General features: G+C 58.2%; 6 protein-coding genes across 6 annotated transcripts in view; 3 read left to right on the forward strand and 3 right to left on the reverse strand.

Annotated features, from left to right (window-relative positions):
- The window catches only part of BKCO1_19000204 (uncharacterized protein), a gene marked incomplete at both ends in the record, with an annotated part of 2,817 nt that extends 1,468 nt beyond the window's left edge, over positions 1-1,349 (reverse strand). The window contains one exon of the mRNA XM_020271999.1: positions 1-1,349. This exon is cut by the window's left edge and continues 1,468 nt beyond it. Within this exon, the coding sequence (XP_020131443.1) occupies positions 1-1,349 (1,349 nt within the window).
- A 907-nt stretch (positions 1,350-2,256) lies between these two features.
- Positions 2,257-3,156, reverse strand: BKCO1_19000205 (uncharacterized protein; the record flags this gene model as incomplete). The annotated part of the gene is made up of 1 exon (XM_020272000.1): positions 2,257-3,156. The coding sequence occupies one exon, from the start codon at positions 3,154-3,156 to the stop codon at positions 2,257-2,259; it is 900 nt and encodes a 299-aa protein (XP_020131444.1).
- Positions 3,157-11,986: 8,830 nt separating this feature from the next.
- BKCO1_19000206 (glycoside hydrolase) lies at positions 11,987-13,920 on the forward strand (the record flags this gene model as incomplete). Its single annotated transcript, XM_020272001.1, has 6 exons — positions 11,987-12,113; positions 12,170-12,358; positions 12,414-12,456; positions 12,522-12,700; positions 12,749-12,968; positions 13,020-13,920. The coding sequence occupies 6 exons, from the start codon at positions 11,987-11,989 to the stop codon at positions 13,918-13,920; spliced, it is 1,659 nt and encodes a 552-aa protein (XP_020131445.1).
- A 691-nt stretch (positions 13,921-14,611) lies between these two features.
- On the forward strand, positions 14,612-15,409 carry BKCO1_19000207 (gpi anchored; the record flags this gene model as incomplete). Its single annotated transcript, XM_020272002.1, has 1 exon — positions 14,612-15,409. One exon carries the CDS (start codon positions 14,612-14,614, stop codon positions 15,407-15,409), a length of 798 nt encoding a protein of 265 aa, XP_020131446.1.
- A 1,712-nt stretch (positions 15,410-17,121) lies between these two features.
- Positions 17,122-17,977, forward strand: BKCO1_19000208 (acyl-n-acyltransferase; the record flags this gene model as incomplete). Its single annotated transcript, XM_020272003.1, has 2 exons — positions 17,122-17,820; positions 17,927-17,977. 2 exons carry the CDS (start codon positions 17,122-17,124, stop codon positions 17,975-17,977), a joined length of 750 nt encoding a protein of 249 aa, XP_020131437.1.
- A 385-nt stretch (positions 17,978-18,362) lies between these two features.
- Positions 18,363-20,191, reverse strand: BKCO1_19000209 (cytochrome p450; the record flags this gene model as incomplete). Its single annotated transcript, XM_020272004.1, has 4 exons — positions 18,363-18,784; positions 18,837-19,861; positions 19,911-20,038; positions 20,090-20,191. The coding sequence occupies 4 exons, from the start codon at positions 20,189-20,191 to the stop codon at positions 18,363-18,365; spliced, it is 1,677 nt and encodes a 558-aa protein (XP_020131438.1).
- Positions 20,192-20,684: the final 493 nt, after the last annotated feature.

The following is a 20,684-nucleotide window of genomic DNA, read 5'->3' on the forward strand; positions in this document are numbered from 1 at the left end:
TCATCCACCACCTCCACTCTCCTCCTCCCACCCCCCCTCGCCACTCCCCCACCATCCTCATCCCCCCTCCCCCACCCAGCCCCCTCCAACCTCTCCATCTCCCCCGCCACCATCTCCTCCCTCTCCCTCTTCTCCCTCTCCTCCCTCAACCTCTGCTGCTCCCCCACCACCTCCTCCCTCACCACCGCAAACGGCACACCACCAGTGCCACTCCCCCCACTCTCCCCCCATCCCCCCATCCACAACGCATCCCCATACCTCCCCTCCAGCTCCCGCACCTTCCCCCCGAGCTCGGGCTCGAGGTTGCGCAGGAACCGCATCGGCACCATGTACGCCGGCAGCGCGAAGCCCAGCTCGCGCACGCGCGCCGCGATCGACTCGAGCTGCTGCGCGAAGCACGCCGCGTCGCCGCCCAGGCTGGCCTGCGTGCACGAGTGGAAGATCTCGAGGAGGAAGCAGACTCTGTGGCCGGTGGAGCTGAAGAATTGGGAGGGGGGGAGGAGCGGGGGCGGTGGAGGCGGCGTGGAGGTCGAGGAGGTGGTGGAGGTGGAGGAGGGCGGGTGAGGGGCGGCGTCGGCGGGGGAGGAGAAAGTGTTGATGGAGGAGAAGAAGGAGGGCGTGGGGGTGGCGGTCGGGATGGATGTGTGGGCGGCGCGGATGTGTTCCCAGAGGGCGTCGGCCGGCATGTGCAGCGTGTAGTTCAGCACGGCTGGGGCCGGGCAGTCGGCGGCGGCGGCGGTGTAGGCGTGGCGGATGAGGTCGGCCGTCTTGTTCTCGGCGGTGCGGTAGAAGCGCGTGTCGCGGTGCACGCCGGCGTGCGAGCCGTCGACGAACTTCCACATGTTGCCCGTGACCAGGGCGTTGCGGACGATGGTCGCCCATTGCTGGTAGGCGTGCTCGGAGGATGTGTTTGATAGGCGTGGGAGGTCTGGCTTGGACTGGTCGATGAGGTCTCGCGCGGTTTTGGCCTTGATCCGGCAGCATGGTTGCGGTCGGACGGCATTGGGCGTTGTCGGCCTCCTGCTCCTCGGGGCTGGCGTTGGGGAGAGGTCGCACTCAGCTGGAAGCTGGGAGGACGGCGGCGGCGTGGACTCGAGCTTTATGTCTCGCGGTTCAAGACTGATGCCCCACGGAGTGTCCAGTGACTTGGCTGGTGTCCGACGGCGAGAGTGTACGGGTGTATTGTGGTTCGAGCCGGCGAAGTCTGAGGTTGGCGGTGTCGAGTCAAGTTTTGGAGGCGACGAGAAGACGGCTTGGCCGAAGAACGACGAGCCTGGGGTCGAGAAGACATCGTCGTCCGGCGTCATCGACCTGGTGGAAAGGCGGTCGTGCATCTGCGAAAACTCCATCACTGTACGATGCCCTTCGGCCAAGGGGCAGTGTTAGTAGAAGGCGGAGAATACGGGAAGTGGGCATCACGCACGGGTCTCAGCACAACCGGAAAACCTTCACGATACGCAGCGAAGAAGATGTGACAAGGTAAATTTGTAAGTTTGATTGACAAGTTTTGAAGATTACAATGTATTGGGTATGTTCCAAAGTTGCTCGAGTGATTGATGGCTTGATTACGGGTGGAACGGGGAAACGACCGTTCGCTCCTCCTCTTGTGCTGGAAGGGACTGAGCGATATACCGCTCCAGTCCAGCCATCTTCAATTACCTCGCACCACATTCAGCCGTGCCGCAGATACCACGTCTGGGCTGTGGCTCAGTATATTACCGCCATCTCTGCGAAACGCTCGCTCTGGGATGTCCCTGGGACTCCGTTTATTGCTCTGCCGCTTGCCCGTCGGACAATGCGACATGTCCAAAACTGTTGAGCTCGAAAAGTGACATGGCAGAAGAGGACTGCGGTCGTTAGGGTGCCACAGCTTCAGATGCTGCGGCATGGGGCGCTTCCTATTGGCCGAGGGGGCCTGATCGGCCGTTGCCGTGCAACATGCCAGCAAGGGGCGGACGAGCACCCCGGCCGTAAAACGTCCGGGTCGCCAGGAAGGCCCGTCATAAAGGCACCGGGATCGCAGGAAACACATGATATCCGACGCTTCCGTGGTAGCAGGAATGCGGCTCTGCAGCCGACGGCGCTCCGAGGCGACGACACCGACGTGAGCTGCGGTGACTGTACGACGTGACCGCAGGTCGATCATCCGCCGTGTCTCATGGCGATCAACGGTCCCTGCAGCACCGCTAGGGCATCACACGGCATTCGATGGGATGCGGTGGAGAGGCTGGGGAGGGATGCTGTGGTGGGTGCAGGTCAAGTTTCAGTCTTGACTCTCTTCGAAGGGCGGCATTGCTGATCCAGCCTCCTCTTTTCGTGCCAGCCCGAAGAGGGAAGCGGCAAGGTAGGCTGGGCCGGGGTGCACCGCAAACCAAAAGTAACCATGGGCTCGTCAGGGATGAGATCCACGCAACGGCCGCCGCTACCCAGCCTTGCTTTTGCGGCCTCGGCGTCGCGCTCGATCTGAGCGGTGCGGACGGCGGCAGTGGCCACGCCGCGCTTCAGCGTCTCTTCGCAGGCAGCGACCTTGCGCTGCAACTCGCCGAAATCCATGCATTGGCCGGGCTTGGTGTCGAAGTTCTCGCTGAGAGTGTACAGGAACCAGGCGTTCATCTCCAGCGTGGCCTTTGCGTAGGCTTCGTGCAGCTCGCGGAGGTCCTTGTTGATCTGCATCAGCTCTCGCGCGAAAGGGCGGGCCCCGCTGACGCAGGCGGCCATGGTGACGCTGTTCCAGCGGCGCAGCAGGCCCGAGTATGTGACCTCGCCCAGCCAGCCGTGGGCGGCCTTCAGGAAGCGCCACAGCTTCGCGGCGGTGTTGATCTTGGCCTCGCCGTCCTCGGACAGGACCGAGTGCAGGATGGAGTCGGCGCAGGAGCTCTCGATGATCTCCTGGGCCTGCGCGTCGCCGTGGCGCCACCACTCGGTGCGGTCGAAATGGTCCCATGTGCCGTCGATGAAGCCGCGGTAGCCGCCCTCGGCCAGGGCGTTCTCGGCATTGCAGGCCCAGGACTCGTAGGCCTCGGGGCCGTCCAGCTTCGGGGCGCGTTCAAGCAGGTGGTAGGAGACGTCGGGGCGCAGGCGGACGGCGAGCGAGTCGGTGGGCTGCACGCCGGGCAGCCGCAGGGTGAGCGGCGCGATGGTGGTGGTTTCCATCATGGTGAGGAGACGGCCGCATGCAGCGCGGCGGGTTGGCGCGGCGGGTTTGGCACGGCGGCGGGGGTTGGGGGGGAGTCGTGGAGTCGTGGTTGCCGGGCGGGATCGCTGCGATCGACGGGTCAGGTCGGGTGGTGTGGAGAGCGGGCCGGGCGCGGGTTGCGGGCAGCGGTTGCGGCGAGCGAGATGGAGGCGGATGGATGCGGCTCAGCACCAGCGTGTCGTGGTGTCGTGGCTCTGCAGGCTGTCGTCTCGTCGGCGCCAAGGTCTGTGTAACTCGAGGGCGATCGCTGGGGCTCGCGAGGACAGCGAAGGTGTTCAAGTGGGCGCTGCGGCGCAGAAGACCAGAAGACGCGAAGGCCGAGACTGCGCGCAGGTCTGGACTTCTGGACTCTCGATCGCGGCAGCTTTCCCGACCCGCGCTGAGGCGTGTGCGCGTCCGCTAATAAATGCATTACATGCGCCGACAGCTGGCCGGCTGGACAGCCAACCGCGGGGCGGCGGCTGGCAGGCGTGCGCAGTCTAGACCACGGCGAGGGCTGGCGATCGCCCGCCTTTGCGCCTTTTCTGCCTGCGCTGCCTCCGTGCCTCCTGGAGTCCTGGCCAGAGCCCGTCCCGCCGCCCGCCCCCATTCGCGCCCCGACCCAGCGACCAGCCCTCTCCGCCGTTGCTTCGCCCACGCTCTCGCCCGCCATGTTCTCTCCGGCCTGCGTCGATCTGGCGGCCGCCTGCTCCTACCCGCCCGCCAGCACGCATCAGCAAGCAGTAGTAAGCACCGGCCGCCTGAGCCTGCCTGCCTGGCCTGGCCTGTCTTGTCTGAGCCGCCCGCCCGCGTGCTCTTCAGGGCCTCAGGGCCTCATCGGGGCCACAGGGCCTGCTGCGAGGCCGCCCGTGCTGATGATGCCCGCCCGATCGATATGACTAGCCGCGACCTGCAGCCCGCCGTCATCCGCATGCCAGCCCCCGCGCCTGTGGGTGTGCTGCTGCGCCGCCCGCTATCGTACACTGACGCACAGCCCGCGACACCTCCTCTTCAGCCTAATCCTCGACGACATGCCATCCGGAGCCTCCATGACCGCCGCTTCCTGGACGATAGCGGTTTCGAGCTGCTGCGGCGCCGCGCCAAGACGTTGACTGAGCCCGCCGCATCCCTGGTCGACTGACACCGCCGCCCCGATGGCAGCTGCCTCCGCGTGTGCGATTCCGTGACACCGGCCAAAGTCCACGAGGTCTGGCTCTCCTACGTCAATGCTGACGCCGACTGCGAGCGCGCCAAGCGGGCACAGGAAGCTGCCAGAAGCGCTGCACGGCTGCACGGCTGCCAACGTTATTACCGCAGCCCGGTCATGGACACTGTGCTAGATGCGCCTCGACTGTTCAAACAGTACTGGCGTAGCGGCACCACGGATGGCCCTGGCGCTACGGCAAGGACGGACGTGCCTAACCCCATGTTCTCCGGCCAGATGAACAACCTGACTCTCTGCTGGGCTTCCACCCGGCCACTGCATATCTGCCGCTAACGAACGCCTCTCCGCTCAACTCAATCCAGCTCGACGGCCTTGGCTTGGCCCCGCTCGTGAAGACGGCCCGTCTGCAGTTCGAGCTCGAAGCCTGGTGCGACGCGTTCCGGAGGCGCTCTTGGCAATTCACACTACGCTTCTTTGCGGGAGAAGCTATGACCTTCTGCCATGTGCTGCACCAGAAACTGACCGCCGCTGACGACGCTGCCCAGTGGTATCGTGGGCCTTACATGCCGGACCCACTGATTTTTGATGCCGATGACTACAGGTCAGGCCAGACCCCTCCGGCCTTCAACGTTACTGACACATCCAATCTTATCGAACACTTCGGTTCCCTTGACCTGTTGGTGGCTACTGCACCCTTGCTTGACGGTAACCTAGCTGCTAACCTTGTTGCAAAGTCTCTCGTGCGCCGCCACGAGGCAGACAGCTGCCAATTGGGGCACTGCTCTGCGGGAATACTCCCACTCCATCGACTCTTCTAGGCCTTTTTCCTGTGCAGTACCGGATCAACATGTCAATGGTGTCATCGGTCTACAACACTATGCTGGGCCTCTTTCAAGAAGACAGTGCTACACAGCTTGACGGCAGGCCGTTGACCTGGAAGAATCGCGTTCCAGCTGGCAGCGCCTAGCCATCTTGCCTTCACTACTATGAGACGGACCGTGCTCACTTAACTCCTTGACCAAACATACTTGACCATGTTCGAGGGCGGGGACCCGTTTGTTCTCATGGCTAAATGCAGTGCGCGACATCTCGCCAACATACGATGCACATGCGCGCAAGCTTTGCGGCATTCCTTCGGTTCGTCAAGAACAGGGTGGAAACAGACTGGAGCAAGACTACTGCAACGACCCTTCTCGGCCTCGTTGACAAGGATACCGATCTCATGCTTGGGCAGAATTTCTGCAAGAATTGAGGGTCTAGATGCATCTCTTTGCCATATGCTCTGGCCTGATACCGGAACTTCCCTTGGTGCAGATGGCTGGGAGCTGCCGTGAGGCGTCCCAGCGGGCCTGAAGCTCTCTGCCGAACATTATTGTAAACATGACGTTAAAAGTGCCGTGGTCGAAGCTCTGCCTGTTTCATAAAGTGGGGGAACAGCTGAGCACTCCGCCATTGGTCTGTCACGTATACACCCCAACAGAGCATTCTTCCGTTGCGGCTATATCTAGCATTCGGAACCAAGCAATGCACCGGCGAAAGGAACATGAACAAATTTCGCCTTTGATGTTCAACAAGATAGTCAAGGATGGAACGACGAATCCCCACTCTGCGTATCGTTTATGGCCCCTACCACCATTTTTCTAAGCAGCGCGTGGGTTCTGATGCTGTACGGCGTAGGCTGAAGAGTAAGTTGCAACAACTTGCTTCAAAGCTCGATGAATACCTCGGCCTCTTCGACGTTATTTTCGATCGCGCTGCACACGTCTTCATTACGCCATGCCGCGTGGTCCTTTTTGCAGCACCACACATGTTGCCATCGGCAAAGAGGCAAGAGAGTAATAATTCCACAGCGCAGACCAATATCCAGACACAGATCACTGCAAACTTCCATACGAGCACCGCTCGCGCTTCCAGCTTGACCGGCCGCGTTGGACTGATTTCCGACAACCTGAAGACCAAGCTCAGCAATGGCGTTGCAGTAGACACTGTCTAGGCTTCACCTTGTGTGATTATAGCGAAGTTATAGCGAAGGTTGGAAGCAAAATATTACATTCTCAGCTGTATTTTCCAGACTCAGTTCTGGAGTCTCAGAAGAAGGTCACAGTTGCGCGTAAGTCTTTATACATCGAGGTCATTGTCCCAACCGCGTCGCCCTCACTGAAGCACGACTTCCCCAATTTCATACATCCCACCTTTCATGGCATAGTAGCCCCATGATCTGGAATTTCCTTATCTCCCTATCTCTCACATGCCCATTATCGACACAACGAAGTGTCACAGGACCTCGTGGCTGAAATCCCGTCTCACCCTCGTGGTCACACCATGAACGCCTCATCCGCGACGCCTCTCTGAGCTCAGCTTCACCAACCACCAGCCACCCGGAAACCCGCATCGCCCTGTGAAAGATTCTCTTCACCACCACACTACTTGTCTCACGTCGCCGACCGTCACGCTAGCACCATGCGGACTCACTTTTAACCACTAGGCCAGCGGCATGCATGTCTCGACCCTACCTACTAGCCTCTGCGTTCCGCCTCATCAACCTCGCATCCCCAAAGTACGGTACTCGACGCGCCGCGGTGCATCCCGCTAACGCTCGACATCGTTCACACGTAATCGCCCCTGCATATTTCAAAGAGAGCCCCACGACCCACCATCCGAGCCACCCGCTCTGCCAGGCCAGGCCAGGCCAGGTCAAACAAACGTCGACGGCGCCGCCGAGCTTAAAGGGCATGCATGGAAAAGCGGCGCTGCCGGCGCGCGGATGGCTGATGAGCTCGCGCGCGCGCGCGCACACACACACACACACCACGTGGGCCGGGCGCACGGGGTCGCCGGGAAGTAGGTAGGTACAGCGTTCGTCTTTTCGTTTTCGTTTTCTCGCCGACGGATGAAGGAAGGAAGGCGTGCTCTGCACGTGCGGGGGCGGCGGACGGCTTCGCCGACGGGGTGGTGGTTGAAGGCGTCGGCCGGCGGCCGCACTACTACTAACTAACGCGGCTCGATCGCGGTTGCGCGTGGCTTTGTCGCGCCGGTCTTTTTCTTGGACGGAATGACTACTATTACTGAGCAGGAGTTTGTTATCAGGGGATGGATGGTCGGTAAGGAGGATTTTTTTTTTCTGGGTAGCGGCGCCGCCGGTGGTGATGGTGGTAGTGCTGCTATTATTGTTGAGCAAAGGGGCAGGGGAGGGGGCACGATGGATGCGCCAGGCGGATGCGCGCGCGCGCGGTTTTGCGGGCGACAGGAGGGAAAATGGGGGAGAGGGGAGAGTTTTGCGGAGGTGCTCCCGCTGCGAGCGAGACGGTGAGGTGTTGTTGCTCCCCTGAGTGTCGGCGGAGGGACTGGAAGGCGCATCAGCATCGGGTGGGTTGTCGCGCCGTTGCTTGGTTACTTGAGGTTTGGTCAGGATCAAGATCGGGTTTGCATGTGAGGTAGTGGGATATGGATTGCTCTTTGATCAATCAACAGCAGACGGTTGCCGGAGTCAAGAGGGATAGGTAATGCCTTTACTTTGTGTGAAATGTGCTATATTGTCGTTGCTTCGCAAAGTAGGGACTTTTGCAACTGGGACGTTGATATTTGAAAGAACGAACATGTGCTCAGCGCTTCAGGCTCATGGTCGACTCAGCACGCCCTGTGCACGTAGATAGGAGGAGAAACCCTATTCAACTCCTTCACGAGTGCAACCTCAAATAGGCACTTTTGTAAAAAAAAAGAAAAAGATTAAAAAAGCACACTACTATTCACCATGGGGCAGCTGTACCCAACTTGTGATCTGAATTGTGATCTCGTAGACGTGACCTTAGAAACAGATCCAGCAAAACAACCTGGCGTGACACATCCGTTATCGCAAGCCTCGTTTCAAGGTTGCCCTCTTTTTCCTCGGCCTTCCTTCAATGTGCCAACGAGTGGGGATGGATGGTGTGAGCCAGAGAAAGAAGAGGAAGTTCCCACCATCCAATATATGCAACCCCACCCTTGCGACCCACAAGCGATCCACCCCATCATTGCCTCTCGAAACGCGAAAACCCTGGCCAGATCGCGATCGAGATGGCGTGTTTGCACACAAAGTGTCTTTTGGCTTCTGCCACATTCTTCTTCTTCCTCGACGTCCCGCAAAACAAAGGCGAGAGAGTCAACGAAAAAAAATAGTGTGGGATTTGGCCCACCATCTCGAAGGATGAAGTAGTAAAGGGTTTTTTTCCTTTTCTCTTTCCTTTCTTCCCCAACCATCTCCAACCGGCTCTCTACCCCATTTCCAATGCCCCTCAAGCCCACTTGCATAGTATAACGCAACATCTATCCCTTGTTTGCCTCTCAAGCCTCGAGCCCGAGAGTCCCTTACTCTCCCGTCGGTTTACGACGGCCCCCTTGAGTGCGCTGTTCTTGTGCCCTCAGCCAGAGGGTCGCAAGTCAAGGGAGTGGGCTCTTCAGGCAGATCCTGAGATTCTGACAATAGAAGCGATTGGCCAGGAAGATGGAACGAAACACTAGCAAGGCACTTTTGACAAGGGAGTATGGAGGAAAGACAGTGAAGTGGAAGGGCAAAGAAAGGAAACAGAAAAGAAAGGGAAGAGGCAACTCAGAAAAGCCGCCAACACCCATAAGCCTCAGTCTTCTTTCACTTTTCTCTCATCCCTGCCCACAAACACCCGTCAAGAGTAGCATTGTCGCAAGCAATGAGGCGGAGCATGGCGCTCTCGCACCGACTCCGCGTTTGCTGCCTACACAAGTCATGAGGCAAGCCCTTCAGGGTAAGCCAGATGCACAGGGGGCGGACAAACCACGCACGAGGGCGTTCTCTGCGAAAGACAATGGTCTTGAGGGAAGTGTGAACAAGGAAGAGAGGGTAAAAGGAAAAAGGCCACGCCCCTTGAACCTGACGGCAAGGCGCGGAGCAAAGCTCTATTTGTTTATGTTAGACATGTACGCTGGAGAGCGCCAGGCCAACACGTAGAGTAGCATGTACTCTTTATCGTCTGCTGACGGTATTAACCGACGTGGCTGTGGTTCTGTGTGATCCCTGGGTCGAACACTCTTCTCGAGTGGACCGCAGGGAAGCGGTGTCCCAGGGTCGAGCACTCAAATCGAGACTTGGTCTTTCCAAGTCATCTTCTTTAGAGTGGACCAATACCGGGAAAGAAGTGAGCCCTCAGTGCGATCAAACTGATTCCGACTGGGGTCGGCTTTCAGCTTCATAGGCCTTGTTTGCAGTCGGGGGTGAGTTCGTGCCCTTTGCACTCTTGCCTCCATCGACCGCCAGCCAATAAATCCTCGCGGGATTCCATTACTCATGCCTCAGAAGTTCGGTGCGGGTCTGCTTGTACAGTATGTTTCGGTGCTGCTCTGACAGCAAGCACATTCACCGACAGCTCCACTTTGTGTGTTTCACCTTTGAGCCTGGCTCATGGTTCTTCATCACACACCGCCTCATCGGATGGTTTCAATTTTGCCCCATGACAGGTGGCATGCTTGTCTTTCACCACAACAGGTGATGACTTTTCTTGACTTGCACCACAACCAGTGATGACTTTTCTTGACTTGCACCACCACAGGTGATGACTTTTCTTGACTTGCACCACCACAGGTGATACTTTTCTTGACTTGCACCATAACGGGTGACGACTTTTCTCTTGCCTTACACCATGACCAGGTGATGGCTGTTGCTGACTAGCAAGTGTCGAGTGCATCTTGGCTTCCAAGTGCATCATACATCATGCGTCGTCTCATAGGCCTTCTGTGCGCCCATGCTGTGCCAGGCCCCTGGGGCACTGGTTGGACAGGATGACGTGTTCCGGCAGTAGCTCTCCAACAGTATTGACGTGAACGACGGTCCGCGATGAAGTGGTCGCGATCGGCTGAGCCGAGCGGGACTTTGGGTTCTGACTTTGGTTTGCACCATCTGAGATCCATGCGCCCCACGAAAAGTAGTAATGGTAGAGTGTATGTAGCTGATTGGACATGGGCCCGTTCAGTTGTTGCGGCATCTGGGTTGATCCAGGTCAACCATGGCGTAGCTGTGGTCGAAGCCAACGGGTCGATTGCCAGCAGGCATGTTTCGGCGTATTGAGAGTGTAGCGAAGGAGTGTAACTAAAATGCGACAGGGGAGTGTGCGCCAGAGGAAACGGGGTCGAGGAGGTGACGGTCGCTCGCTGCGACGAAGCTGGAGACGGATGGAGGAGTCTCGTATGGATGCGCAGTAGGAAAGGAGGAAATGAGGGACGGCCCGCTGAGATCAGGCTCTCGGGTTGCGGCGGATGGGGACAGTGGCATTGCTGCCGGGCGTGAGCACCTTGTGCTGGAGAGGAAAGAGAAGAGAGGGGAGGAGAGGAGGCGAGCAGCTTAAAAGGGCGGCGCAGGGGTCCGTGCATCAGCTAGCGAAGCCCGGCTCGAGGGCCAATGAGAGCGCGGCGACGCGGCGCCACGGCGGCACGCGTGGACCATGGCACCTTCCTGTCCGCGGGGTGCTCCGTGCCCGGCTGACCTGCTGCGGCATCCGACTCATGGGACGGCTGCCCGACACCCCAGTGACCCCTTGGCTGCCCTTGCCTGCCCTTGCCTGCCAGTCACACCTGCTGACGCCGTGACGCTCTCTCATCGACTGTCGGGGTTGAAGGCTCGTTTCGCAGAGTCGCACCATGCGTCAGTGGTGGTGCAGCAGAAGATACATTTGGAATGAGCTACTGTTAACCGAAGTCAAGGTCAAACGCTTAGCACCGCATCATCGGCCACTGCCGTCAGCTGGGATTTGCGAGCTAAGTCCGGTGCAACCACGTCGTCACACCTCCGTCCTCTCTCGTCGTGCAAGCCCGGCATCTCACGGCCGTATGCTGCCAACTCCAGTCGCGAATGTGCAGCTCATCCACCGCAGGCTTTGCGTCCGTCCTTCAGCGGCTGGCACTGTACCTAGCCATGTCCCTTCCGGAGGCACGCCCCGTCAGACACATCCCCCGCGATTGTGAGCGCCCTAGTGCACATCTGCCGCCGACGAACCCAGTCTCGCCCCGACAACGGACCAACTGCCGATGATCGTGGCTTATGGCGCCGTCCCCATCGGGTGCGGGCCTGCAGCTGCGCTGGGCAGGTACCGGTGGTGGAGGCTGCTGCGACCGATTGATGATAACTCCGACCTTCAGCCCACCTGCCCGACGTCGATGTTTGCGGTCGGGCATGATCATCCAGCCAATCAGGCTTTGTCAGTCTTTCCAGCTTCCTCTTCCGTTCCCCTCTACTCCACGTCCAGACCATGGTCCGTTCGTCGAGATGCCACTTGGCTCGCCCTTCGTCACATTTCCGAATTATGGATCTGCGGTACCGACAATCAAAACGTGCCCGTCCCTGCCGCTACGCCCTGCCTGAATTACCTTTCCTGGTAGTCTGGCCGCTAACCGTCGCCTCTCGCCCATGCTACTGATATGGCGGACACTTCTCGCGTCGGCTGAATCGCCGCAAGAGGAAGAGTCTCTGGGATAGCTTGTCGCAGACGTCTGGCCCACTTTCTCCAAGACGCGCCTGCGGCTTAATCGCTGCTTCTTATAACCAGTCCCGTACACTTACCCTTGAAGCCTGCTCGTCGCATCGCTTGCTTCCACACGAGTCATGGACGACTCAACATCCTAAGCTTGCCAGCATCATGTCCACAATGTCTGCCCAGCTGCCCCACGAGGTCTTCGGGCTGGCCATCTTTGTCAATGCGCTCGGCTTCATCGCCGTGTTTCTTGGCCTTCTGCTCTGTTTTATGTTGTGGCGACATGGCGAGGGTCTCAGCTGTAAGTTACTTTTGTTTCTCCATCCGCATCGACACTTTGCATTAACCGTCCTTGAGATATCCTGTTGCTCGGCGTATCGACCACGCTGGGCGCCGTGCAGGGAGTCGTCACCCATCTCGACTACACAATCAACTGGCGACAAATACAGATTGAGAGGTATGAAGCATTTCAAAAACCGCAGCGCGACCGAACCGCCATGTTTGGCAAATCCGACTCTGGATGGCGCTCGGTCTCGGCTGCCATCGGTAATCACCCCAGTCGAGCCTTGCGAGTCCTGTGCCATGCTGACCCTTCCAAAAGGCATTTACCTCTACAATGTAGACTCACTTCTCGTCTTGTTCTGGTATGTGGCCATTGTTGCGCCGGTGGTCTCCGCTCCGGGCACAGAAAGCTGATCGAAACCACCAGGGCAATTACCCTTTTCATTGGGACCTGGAATATCCGCATCAAGTCGGAGAAGAAGAAAACCATGGCCATAGTCCTCAAATCGACCGCTATTCTCCTGCCAGCGGTCATGGTATCTCTCTGTCAGATCAAAGCCTTGAGGGCCCGGCCGGTGCTTTTCTTGGTCGTCGTGAACATCATCAGTAAGTCGATTCCTCCGATTCCAAGCTCCGTCTGCTGACCCAGCCCAGTGACTGTGTCAATGGTTGTTGGATTCTTCCTCGTGCTTGCAATTCTTTACAAATACTTGCTGGCTCGGAGTATTTTCAGGCGCTTCTTCAAACGTGACAGGTCCACCAACGGCTGTTCATCCAGTTTAGGCACAGTGTCAACTGTAGCCAGTGGGAACCGCGGAAGGACCACAGACAAATGGCTGATCGTCCGTTTCAGCCTCATAATGACCGTCTTGATGTGAGTATACACCTGGCGCCTTCTCGGATTCCAATTGACCGGGAACCGTAGCGCCTTTGAGGCTGCTCTCATCGTCTACCAACTCGTCAATCTCCAGCGCAACCGCCACTCACAACGACCTTCGGCAGAAGTGAAGGGTCCCCGTCTGAGCATTGAACAGGCCAGGGTCGATCTTTTCCAATATATTCCTGGCGTTGTTCCCAGCATCGTCGCTTGGTGTATATTCGGCACCACATACGTCTTCCGAAGAGAGTACATGGCGTTTATACGAGCCTGGTGTTGTTGCCTGTGCCTTCCTTATCGCCATCCGGACAGCGTCTGGCGCAGGAGTTCATATGGGCGTCAGGGGTCACTTGATGCTGAGGCTCCCTCGCATCAGGCATCTTTGCCCAAAGATGGGAAACCGAGCATCTCCATTGAAGTCAACACAGAGATATCGTTATCCTCGATGTCAACCCACAAGACACTACCTATGAACACCCATCGTGTTTCGTTTGGTGGAACATCATTGCTCCCAGAGCAACTTCACCAGCATCGGAATCCGTCCACCAACCAGATCAGAGGCCCGATCTCCCCTATATCATCGAACTCGCCGCGCTTCCCTATGCGAACGCTCTCTCACAGCACATCCCCGAGAGCACCAAACCCCTCGTTGTCCAAGGAAACCACAGGACACCACTCGTTCCCACGGAGCACCCGCACCGCCTCAATGGACAAGGAACTGCCCGCAGTGCCACCACAAGCGCCCCCTACCACACCACCCGTCTGCAGCTCTCCAGCCATGGGTATCAGCAACACGCCTAGCTCTTTGAGTCCTCCTGGCCTTTCCTGGCTGTCAACCAATATGGACTCGAAATCCAGCTCGGTCTATTCCCGGTCCGAGTATGCGCCTACGCAGTCGTCCACAAGCGAGCTCTTTCCACCGCCGCTGGCGATCGGCTCACCGAGATGAAGGGCGGCGACGGCGTCGTGAGCGTGCCAACAACTCTTTGTTTCTTTTTTTATTTTCTTCGGTAAATCGACCCACACCCGAGGCGTTTTCGGCACATCTATATGGCGTTGTTCTGGCGGCATACCCGGATGTTTCACTTGATTTGGTCTGATGCGGCACGATCTTTTCCTTCTCCGTAAAGTACACATGTCTCCCTCCGACAAAGCAATCTCAGTCACAGCACCATGTGTATATCATAAACGCCGTGATTCCGTCCAGAACACCTCGAAGTAGGATCAGACCAGTGAAGCGCTCGCTAAACATGCTCGGCCAATACATACCGAGTCGGGACTCGCGATCCGGATACGCGGAGAGTTATTTCGCTTAAAGAAGCTTGTACAGTTAAAGCCAGCATACTAGCAGGTTTGCGGCAAGGCGATTGGCGCCATGCCCCTGCCAAGTTACCGCTTGCGACGCCACTCAATCCTTATCGGGCGTCTGGCCAACAGCCGCCGCTCGAAGCTGCGGCCCATGCGGCGGCTGCTGCCTAGTGGCGTTCACTAGTCACTCGAGAGGATTCACCGTGAGCGCGTGTGGATCATGCGGCTGCAGGCCATGATGGCAATAAGATGTCCGGCAGTCCCGTTTCCTCGAGCAGCGTTTCACACACAGTCGCTCGCTACCTAACCCAGTCGCTCTTTCGAACCCAACAATGTACAAGACGCTCCCCATCATGTTCGCGGCCGGCGCCGTCGCCCAGAGCACCATCACCACCAGCTGGCTCGCCGCCGGCTTCGACAACACGCCCGTCGCCTCGGTCATCGCCGCCGACGGCGACGTCGTGACCTACTCCATCGGCTGCAGCTACTCGGACATCACCGAGGGCGAGTGCGGCATCCCGGCCGCCTTCACCGTCACCGCCGGCCCGTCCATCCTCGAGTACCACTACACCGACGACTCGGTCGCCTCCGACTACACGGCCGACTTCACCATGGCCGTCAGCTGCGCCATCGACGGCACCACCCAGGCCGTCTGCGTCGAGTCCGCCGGCGGCACCGAGGCCAACTTCCCCGGCGAGACCACCGAGACCCTGACCGGCACCGACGTCGCCTGGGGCCCGCTCATCATCACCGCCGGCGTCGAGAAGCTCAGCGCCTCCGCCGGCGCCTCCGCCACCGGCTCCGCTTCCGCCTCGACCGCAACGGGCGCCGCCTCCGAGTCGGGCAGCTCCGCCCAGTCCGGCTCGCGCACCAGCGCCGGCGCCTCGGCCACCGGCTCCGCCTCTTCCACGGGTAATGCATCCCCTTTTCTGTCTTCGGGGGCGTACCTGGTGCTTCACCGTCATACTTGGCGCTTTGCTGACACGTCTGCAGCTGCTTCCACCGCGTCGTCTCACAGCGGCAGCGCCACCGGTTCTGCTGCCCACGCTTCGTCTACCGGCGGTGCTGCGCGCTTCGCTGTGCCCGTTGCCGGCGTTGCCGGCGTCCTTGTCGCTGCCATGGCCCTCTAGGTGACTTCGGTGTTGTCGTGAAGTGTACAGCAGTCGGAGGATGATCCATTGATACGTCTTACACAATTTCATGAAGTATACAGACCCGAGTAGATACCCAAGGCATGGGACATTCATTACGCATATAACAATCAATTAATCACGCTTTCACCCGTCGTGGAGTTCCTTTCCTGTTTCCGTCTCCTGTCTGGCGCTTGAATCTTGAATTCGTCTTTGTCAGCCATGGCGAGACCGGCATGTGTGTGTGTGTGTGCCGCAAACGAGACTTCCGTCTAGCTTTGGCTCATATAAGCCCCAGAGAGCAACTGTTGTAGAGCCTCATTTCTCATGTGCATGCTGTCGTTGAAGAGGCTGCGTCTCCGGTCCAGCAGGGATTTACCGGCCTTTTGCGGTGCGCTAGTATTCGCCGAAGCCCGGCACACTACACGGCCAAATCTCGCTGCAACTCCTCCGGAAAATTTTGATACTATATTTTGTAACAGCCAGCATCCTTTCATCAATCAGTCCTATGGTCTAGCGGTATGACGTTCGCTTCACAGTCTAGAAATGTTCGCATCTTCCAAAAGATCGCACACCATCTCTACCTGTAGAAGCGCGAAAGGTCCTGGGTTCGATCCCCAGTGGGACTATTTTGCCTTTTTGCTTTTTGTTACGTCGATAAATGCCATGCTTGCATCGTTAAAAATGGCGACATCTTGTTTGGGGTGGTTGAGGGCTGAAGTGCAGGAGAAGTTCGACCTGCGCATTCCGTTTTGAAAACAGAAGTCAGAGAACTCGGTGATTCGTTGAACGCTTTCCGACATCTTTCTTTTTGCCTTTTGTTACGTCGATAAATAATGCCATGCCTGCATCGTTGAAAATGGCGACATCTTGTTTGGGGTGGTTGAGGGCTGAAGGGCAGGAGTTGGTGAAGTTCGGTCGGCGCATTCCGTTTTGCAAACAGAAGTCAGAACTCTGTGATTCACTAAACGCTTTTCGACATCTTTGTTTTTGCTTTTTGCTGCGTCGATATGCATCGTTTAAGATGGCGATATCTCGGGGGTGGTTGAGGGCTGAAGTGGAGGTGGTGAAGTTCGACCGGCGGGCCCTCCGTTTTGCAAACAGATTCATCAGACGCTTTCCGACATATTTCTTTTTGCCTTTTGCTGCGCCGATACACGCCATGTCTGCACCATTAAAGATGGCGGTACTTGATGACGGGGCTGAGGGCTGAAGTGTAGGACGTGGTAAAGTCCGACCGGCGGGCATTCCGTTTTGCAAACAAAAAAGTCAGAGAACTCGGTGATTCACCAAACGCTTAGGAATGCAGAAAAATTGCTTATAAAATTGTCGCAAGCTCCTAGCTAAACCGACATTGCTTGAACGACAGTTCCCAGCTGCATCGGCTCCTTGCTCGCACCCGCGCACGAGGCCTCGAGTATCCAAACACACAACATCGAACAAGATCGTAGGATCTATCTAGTTGGACGAGCACCATGTGCGTCCTCGTGCTCAACGCCAACCGGGGAACCCCGCCAAGGATTCGCTCCGTCCCTCCCACCTTCCTATTCAGGCAACTCCATCAGGCATCAACCTCCATCAAGCCCGGGATGGACAACATGGGGGAATCTCTATAACAGGAGGCGCGCCGGACGCGAGCCGATTTCCAGCATCGAGCCCCAGCCCCCTCCCTCCCCAACGCCATCATCGTCCACATCAAAGCAGCAACAAAAATGAGCACCGCCACCACCAACGACAACCTCACCGTCCTCCCCATGACCGAGGCCGACATCCCCCTGATGACGGCGCTCCTCCACAAAGCGTACTACTCGCCCACCGGCGCGGGCATCAGCGGCCTCCTCTACCACGCCCCGCCCTCGCAGTCCTCCCTCGACAAAACCACCGCCCAGCGCCTGCACGCCTTCCGCACCGACCCCGCCGCGCACTTTGTCAAAGTCGTCGACTGCACGTCGAATGCCGGAAACGACGACAGCGCCACCGCCGCCCCCGCCATCATCGCCTGCGCCCGCTGGGACATCCCCCGCCGCCACGGCCACCGCCCCGCCGCCAACGACAACGACGACGACGACGACCAGCTCATCCCCGACGACGAGCTCATCCCCGAGTTCCGCCCCGCCGTCTACCGCGCCCTCTTCGGCCCGCTGCGCGCCGCCCACGCCGAGCTCATGGGCGCGCGGCCGCACGCGCACCTGGCGACGCTGGTGACGGACCCGGACGAGGGGCGGCGGGGCGCGGGGGGCATGCTGGTGCGGTGGGGGCTGGAGCGGGCGGACGCGGAGGGGCTGGAGGCGTATGTGGACGCGTCGCCGGCGGGGGAGGGGTTGTATGCGAGGAGTGGGTTTGAGGTGGTGAGGAGGGTGGGGTTTGATCTGGGGCGGTGGGGTGGGGGTGAGGGTGTGGTCGAGCATGTGGTGAGTTGAGTTGAGTTTTGGTGGGGGGTTGGCTGTCTTTTTTATTTTTACTCTCTCTTCCCTTTTGTTCTTTTCCATTGGTTACGAGCTGACGGTTTTGATGCAGTGTATGTGGAGGAAGCCTGGTCCATCGCCGAGAAAGATCGTTGCAGCCTAGACTATATCCAGTAAGTCGGATGCTTTGCAAGAGCAGTCAGAGCTTCTGTCCTTGTAGGTATTCTTCCTGGGCTCGCCGGTGATCGACATTTCATATGCTTTTCATCCAGTACAAAAACTGTTGGCGCAGAGGATGTAGGTGTCGGAGCTGTTGAACTAACCCATACCCTTAACTTTAGGGTGTGGTGGTCGTTAGTTCTATTGCAAACCACTGCCTGTTCAAAGTTGTGGAGGACATGGCGTCGAAGATCTGTCCTTGTCCCTTTCCAAAGATACATCACTTTCAAGTAGTCCATGGGTTTCAGTATTGGCTCCATAAAGGTCATTATTCTCAAATTGTCACAAGTTGGATATCAGTGGTCTTCGTACATCTAAAACTGGATGGCTCAGTCATAGCCCTCAAAGCCTTTTACGTTTTCCTTGTAATGTTGTTTCGTACGCTCAAATGCGGAATCCAAGCATTCTTCCGTCATTCCACGATCCCTGGGAATAAGTTTGACCTTAAAGTCCCTCGGGATGGCTACGAGTGCTGTTTTGAACTGATTGTAGTCGACGTAATCCGTATTTGGTGGCTCCGATTCGCTCGCGACGATGCGATAGGACGAGATGATGCGGATCAGAGCGGCGTACAGCAAGCGAACGGCAATGTACTGTCCAGAGCATGCGCGGGCGCCCGCGCCAAACGAGTGATGGGCTACGCCATGAAGGGGCTTCTCGACGAACGGACCCATATGATTATCTGCGGTGATGGGCTCCAGCCACCGCTCGGGATCGAACTTGTTACCCGTGGGACCAAAGTGATCGGTGTCTGCTGTTTGTTAGCACAAAGTGATCAGATGCGTGGCTCTGATTTGACATACCATGGTTGCCGGCCTGTGCGTTGATGAGGATCATGGTCTTGGGTGGAATGATGGCACCATTCCAGTTGACCTCTGTGACGGTTTTGCGTGGAAGACTCATGGCGCTGACGGTGTAGTATCGGCCGGCCTCCTGGATCATGGCGCGGAGGTATGGAACCTTCTCATCCTGGTAACTGTTCTCCCAAGCATCCTTGATGTTGGGGTAGTGTCTTTTGATGTCGGCGTAGGCACGCTCCTGGAATATTTGACCCTCTGGTGTGGCGAGAGACCCGATGCAGGAAGTCAAAGTACCGGGAATGGTTTCAAAGCCGCCAGAGACGAGAGAAAGACAAATGGAGCTGACCTCGACGCCCGTCAGCTTGGTCTCCTGATCCTTGAGGATGGCAGCAGAAATGCAGGGCTTGTCTGTGCCATTCTTGATCATCTCGCGGACCTTGTCCAGCAGATGGTTGAGGTAGGCATCTCGTCTCGCCCGAAGGTCCTTGGATCTCTTGTTCTTCTCGTTGTTGGGCAGGTACCTCAAGGCGGGAATATAGTCTTGGTAGTTCTCCGAGGCGCTGCGAAGGAGAGAAATGGCGGAGCCCACGTGCAGAATCTCGCGCAGCAGGGTGTCATAGACTTCGTCCATACGAATGCCATAGCAGAGGGTCAAAGTGGTGTTCAGCGCGTAGCGTTGGATGTAGGGCCTGACGCTGATCTCCAGCTCGCCGGCCTTGCTGTCCTTTTGCATGTCTCGAACGATGCAGAAGCTCTCCAGATCGAACATGGGGTAGTAGTTCCGCAAAGCGGGACGGCTGAGGGCTGTACCAGCAGCCTTCCGCTTGTTCTTACAACTGGCATCCCACGGCGACGAACCGATGGTGAAGCCTTGGGTCGAAGAGATGACACCATGAAAAGTGTAGAGCTTCGGGCGGTCGATAACGGCAGACTGGTGTTTGATGAGGACATCGCGGCAGTCCTCGAATGAGTTGAAGACTACGGCGCGAGTGTTGCCAAGCCGGATCTGGAAGACGGACCAGCCGTAGCTGCAGCGCAGTGAGCAGGTGGTCTCATCAAACTAGGCGGGAGACGTACTCCTTCCACCACTTCTCGCAAGTTGTGGCATGGTCTTCACCGAGCTTGAAGAGGTGGCCGGCGACGGGGATGGCACCGGGGATTTCCGGTATGCCCTTGATGTAGGGGATATCGGTGTAGGTTGCAAGCTTGTCCCCGAATCAGCATGGGACGAAGCCGACGGGGCGGCGATGCGGTACCTTGAACAATGCATAAGCCAGCACAAAGACGGCGGCGAGATACAGGCATTGGTGGGGGAGCACGGCCCCATGAGCACTGACGTCAAGCGGTGATAGGGCCATGGTCGAAAACGGTATGCGAGTCCGTCAGAGTCTGGCAGGCTGGCGGCATGGCGGCTCTATAAGGCGCGGCATCAACGGCGCAACCGACAGGCGGCGAGACGCATCCGCCGCCGCCGCCGGGCATTCGCTGGAGGACACCCGACATGAGTGTCGGCAGGACCGACGGCAGCCGCACGGGCACGTGACGTGTAGATAAGCCGGGACGATGAGGTGACGGCGCGGCGGCGCGGGGAAGCAGCTCGTTTGCCGATGCGGAGCTGGGTGCAGTGATGGAAGAAACGCGCGAGCGGGGCCAGCCAGAAGAGCCAGAAGACGCGTTCTCGTCAACGGCCGATGTAGGAGGCGCGTCCGGGGATGCGCCTGCCCTATCAAGCTCCCCGCCTCTGCCAATTGCGATAACGGATTTCCAATCACCAGCCAGTCCTCGACTTCCATCCTCCGCCATGTCCGGCGCGCCATCCTCCGCTGTCCCCGCCCGGCTCTGCCTAAAGCT

The sequence above is a fragment of the Diplodia corticola genome, assembly GCF_001883845.1.
Source record: "Diplodia corticola strain CBS 112549 chromosome Unknown scaffold19, whole genome shotgun sequence".
Lineage (NCBI taxonomy): Eukaryota > Fungi > Ascomycota > Dothideomycetes > Botryosphaeriales > Botryosphaeriaceae > Diplodia > Diplodia corticola.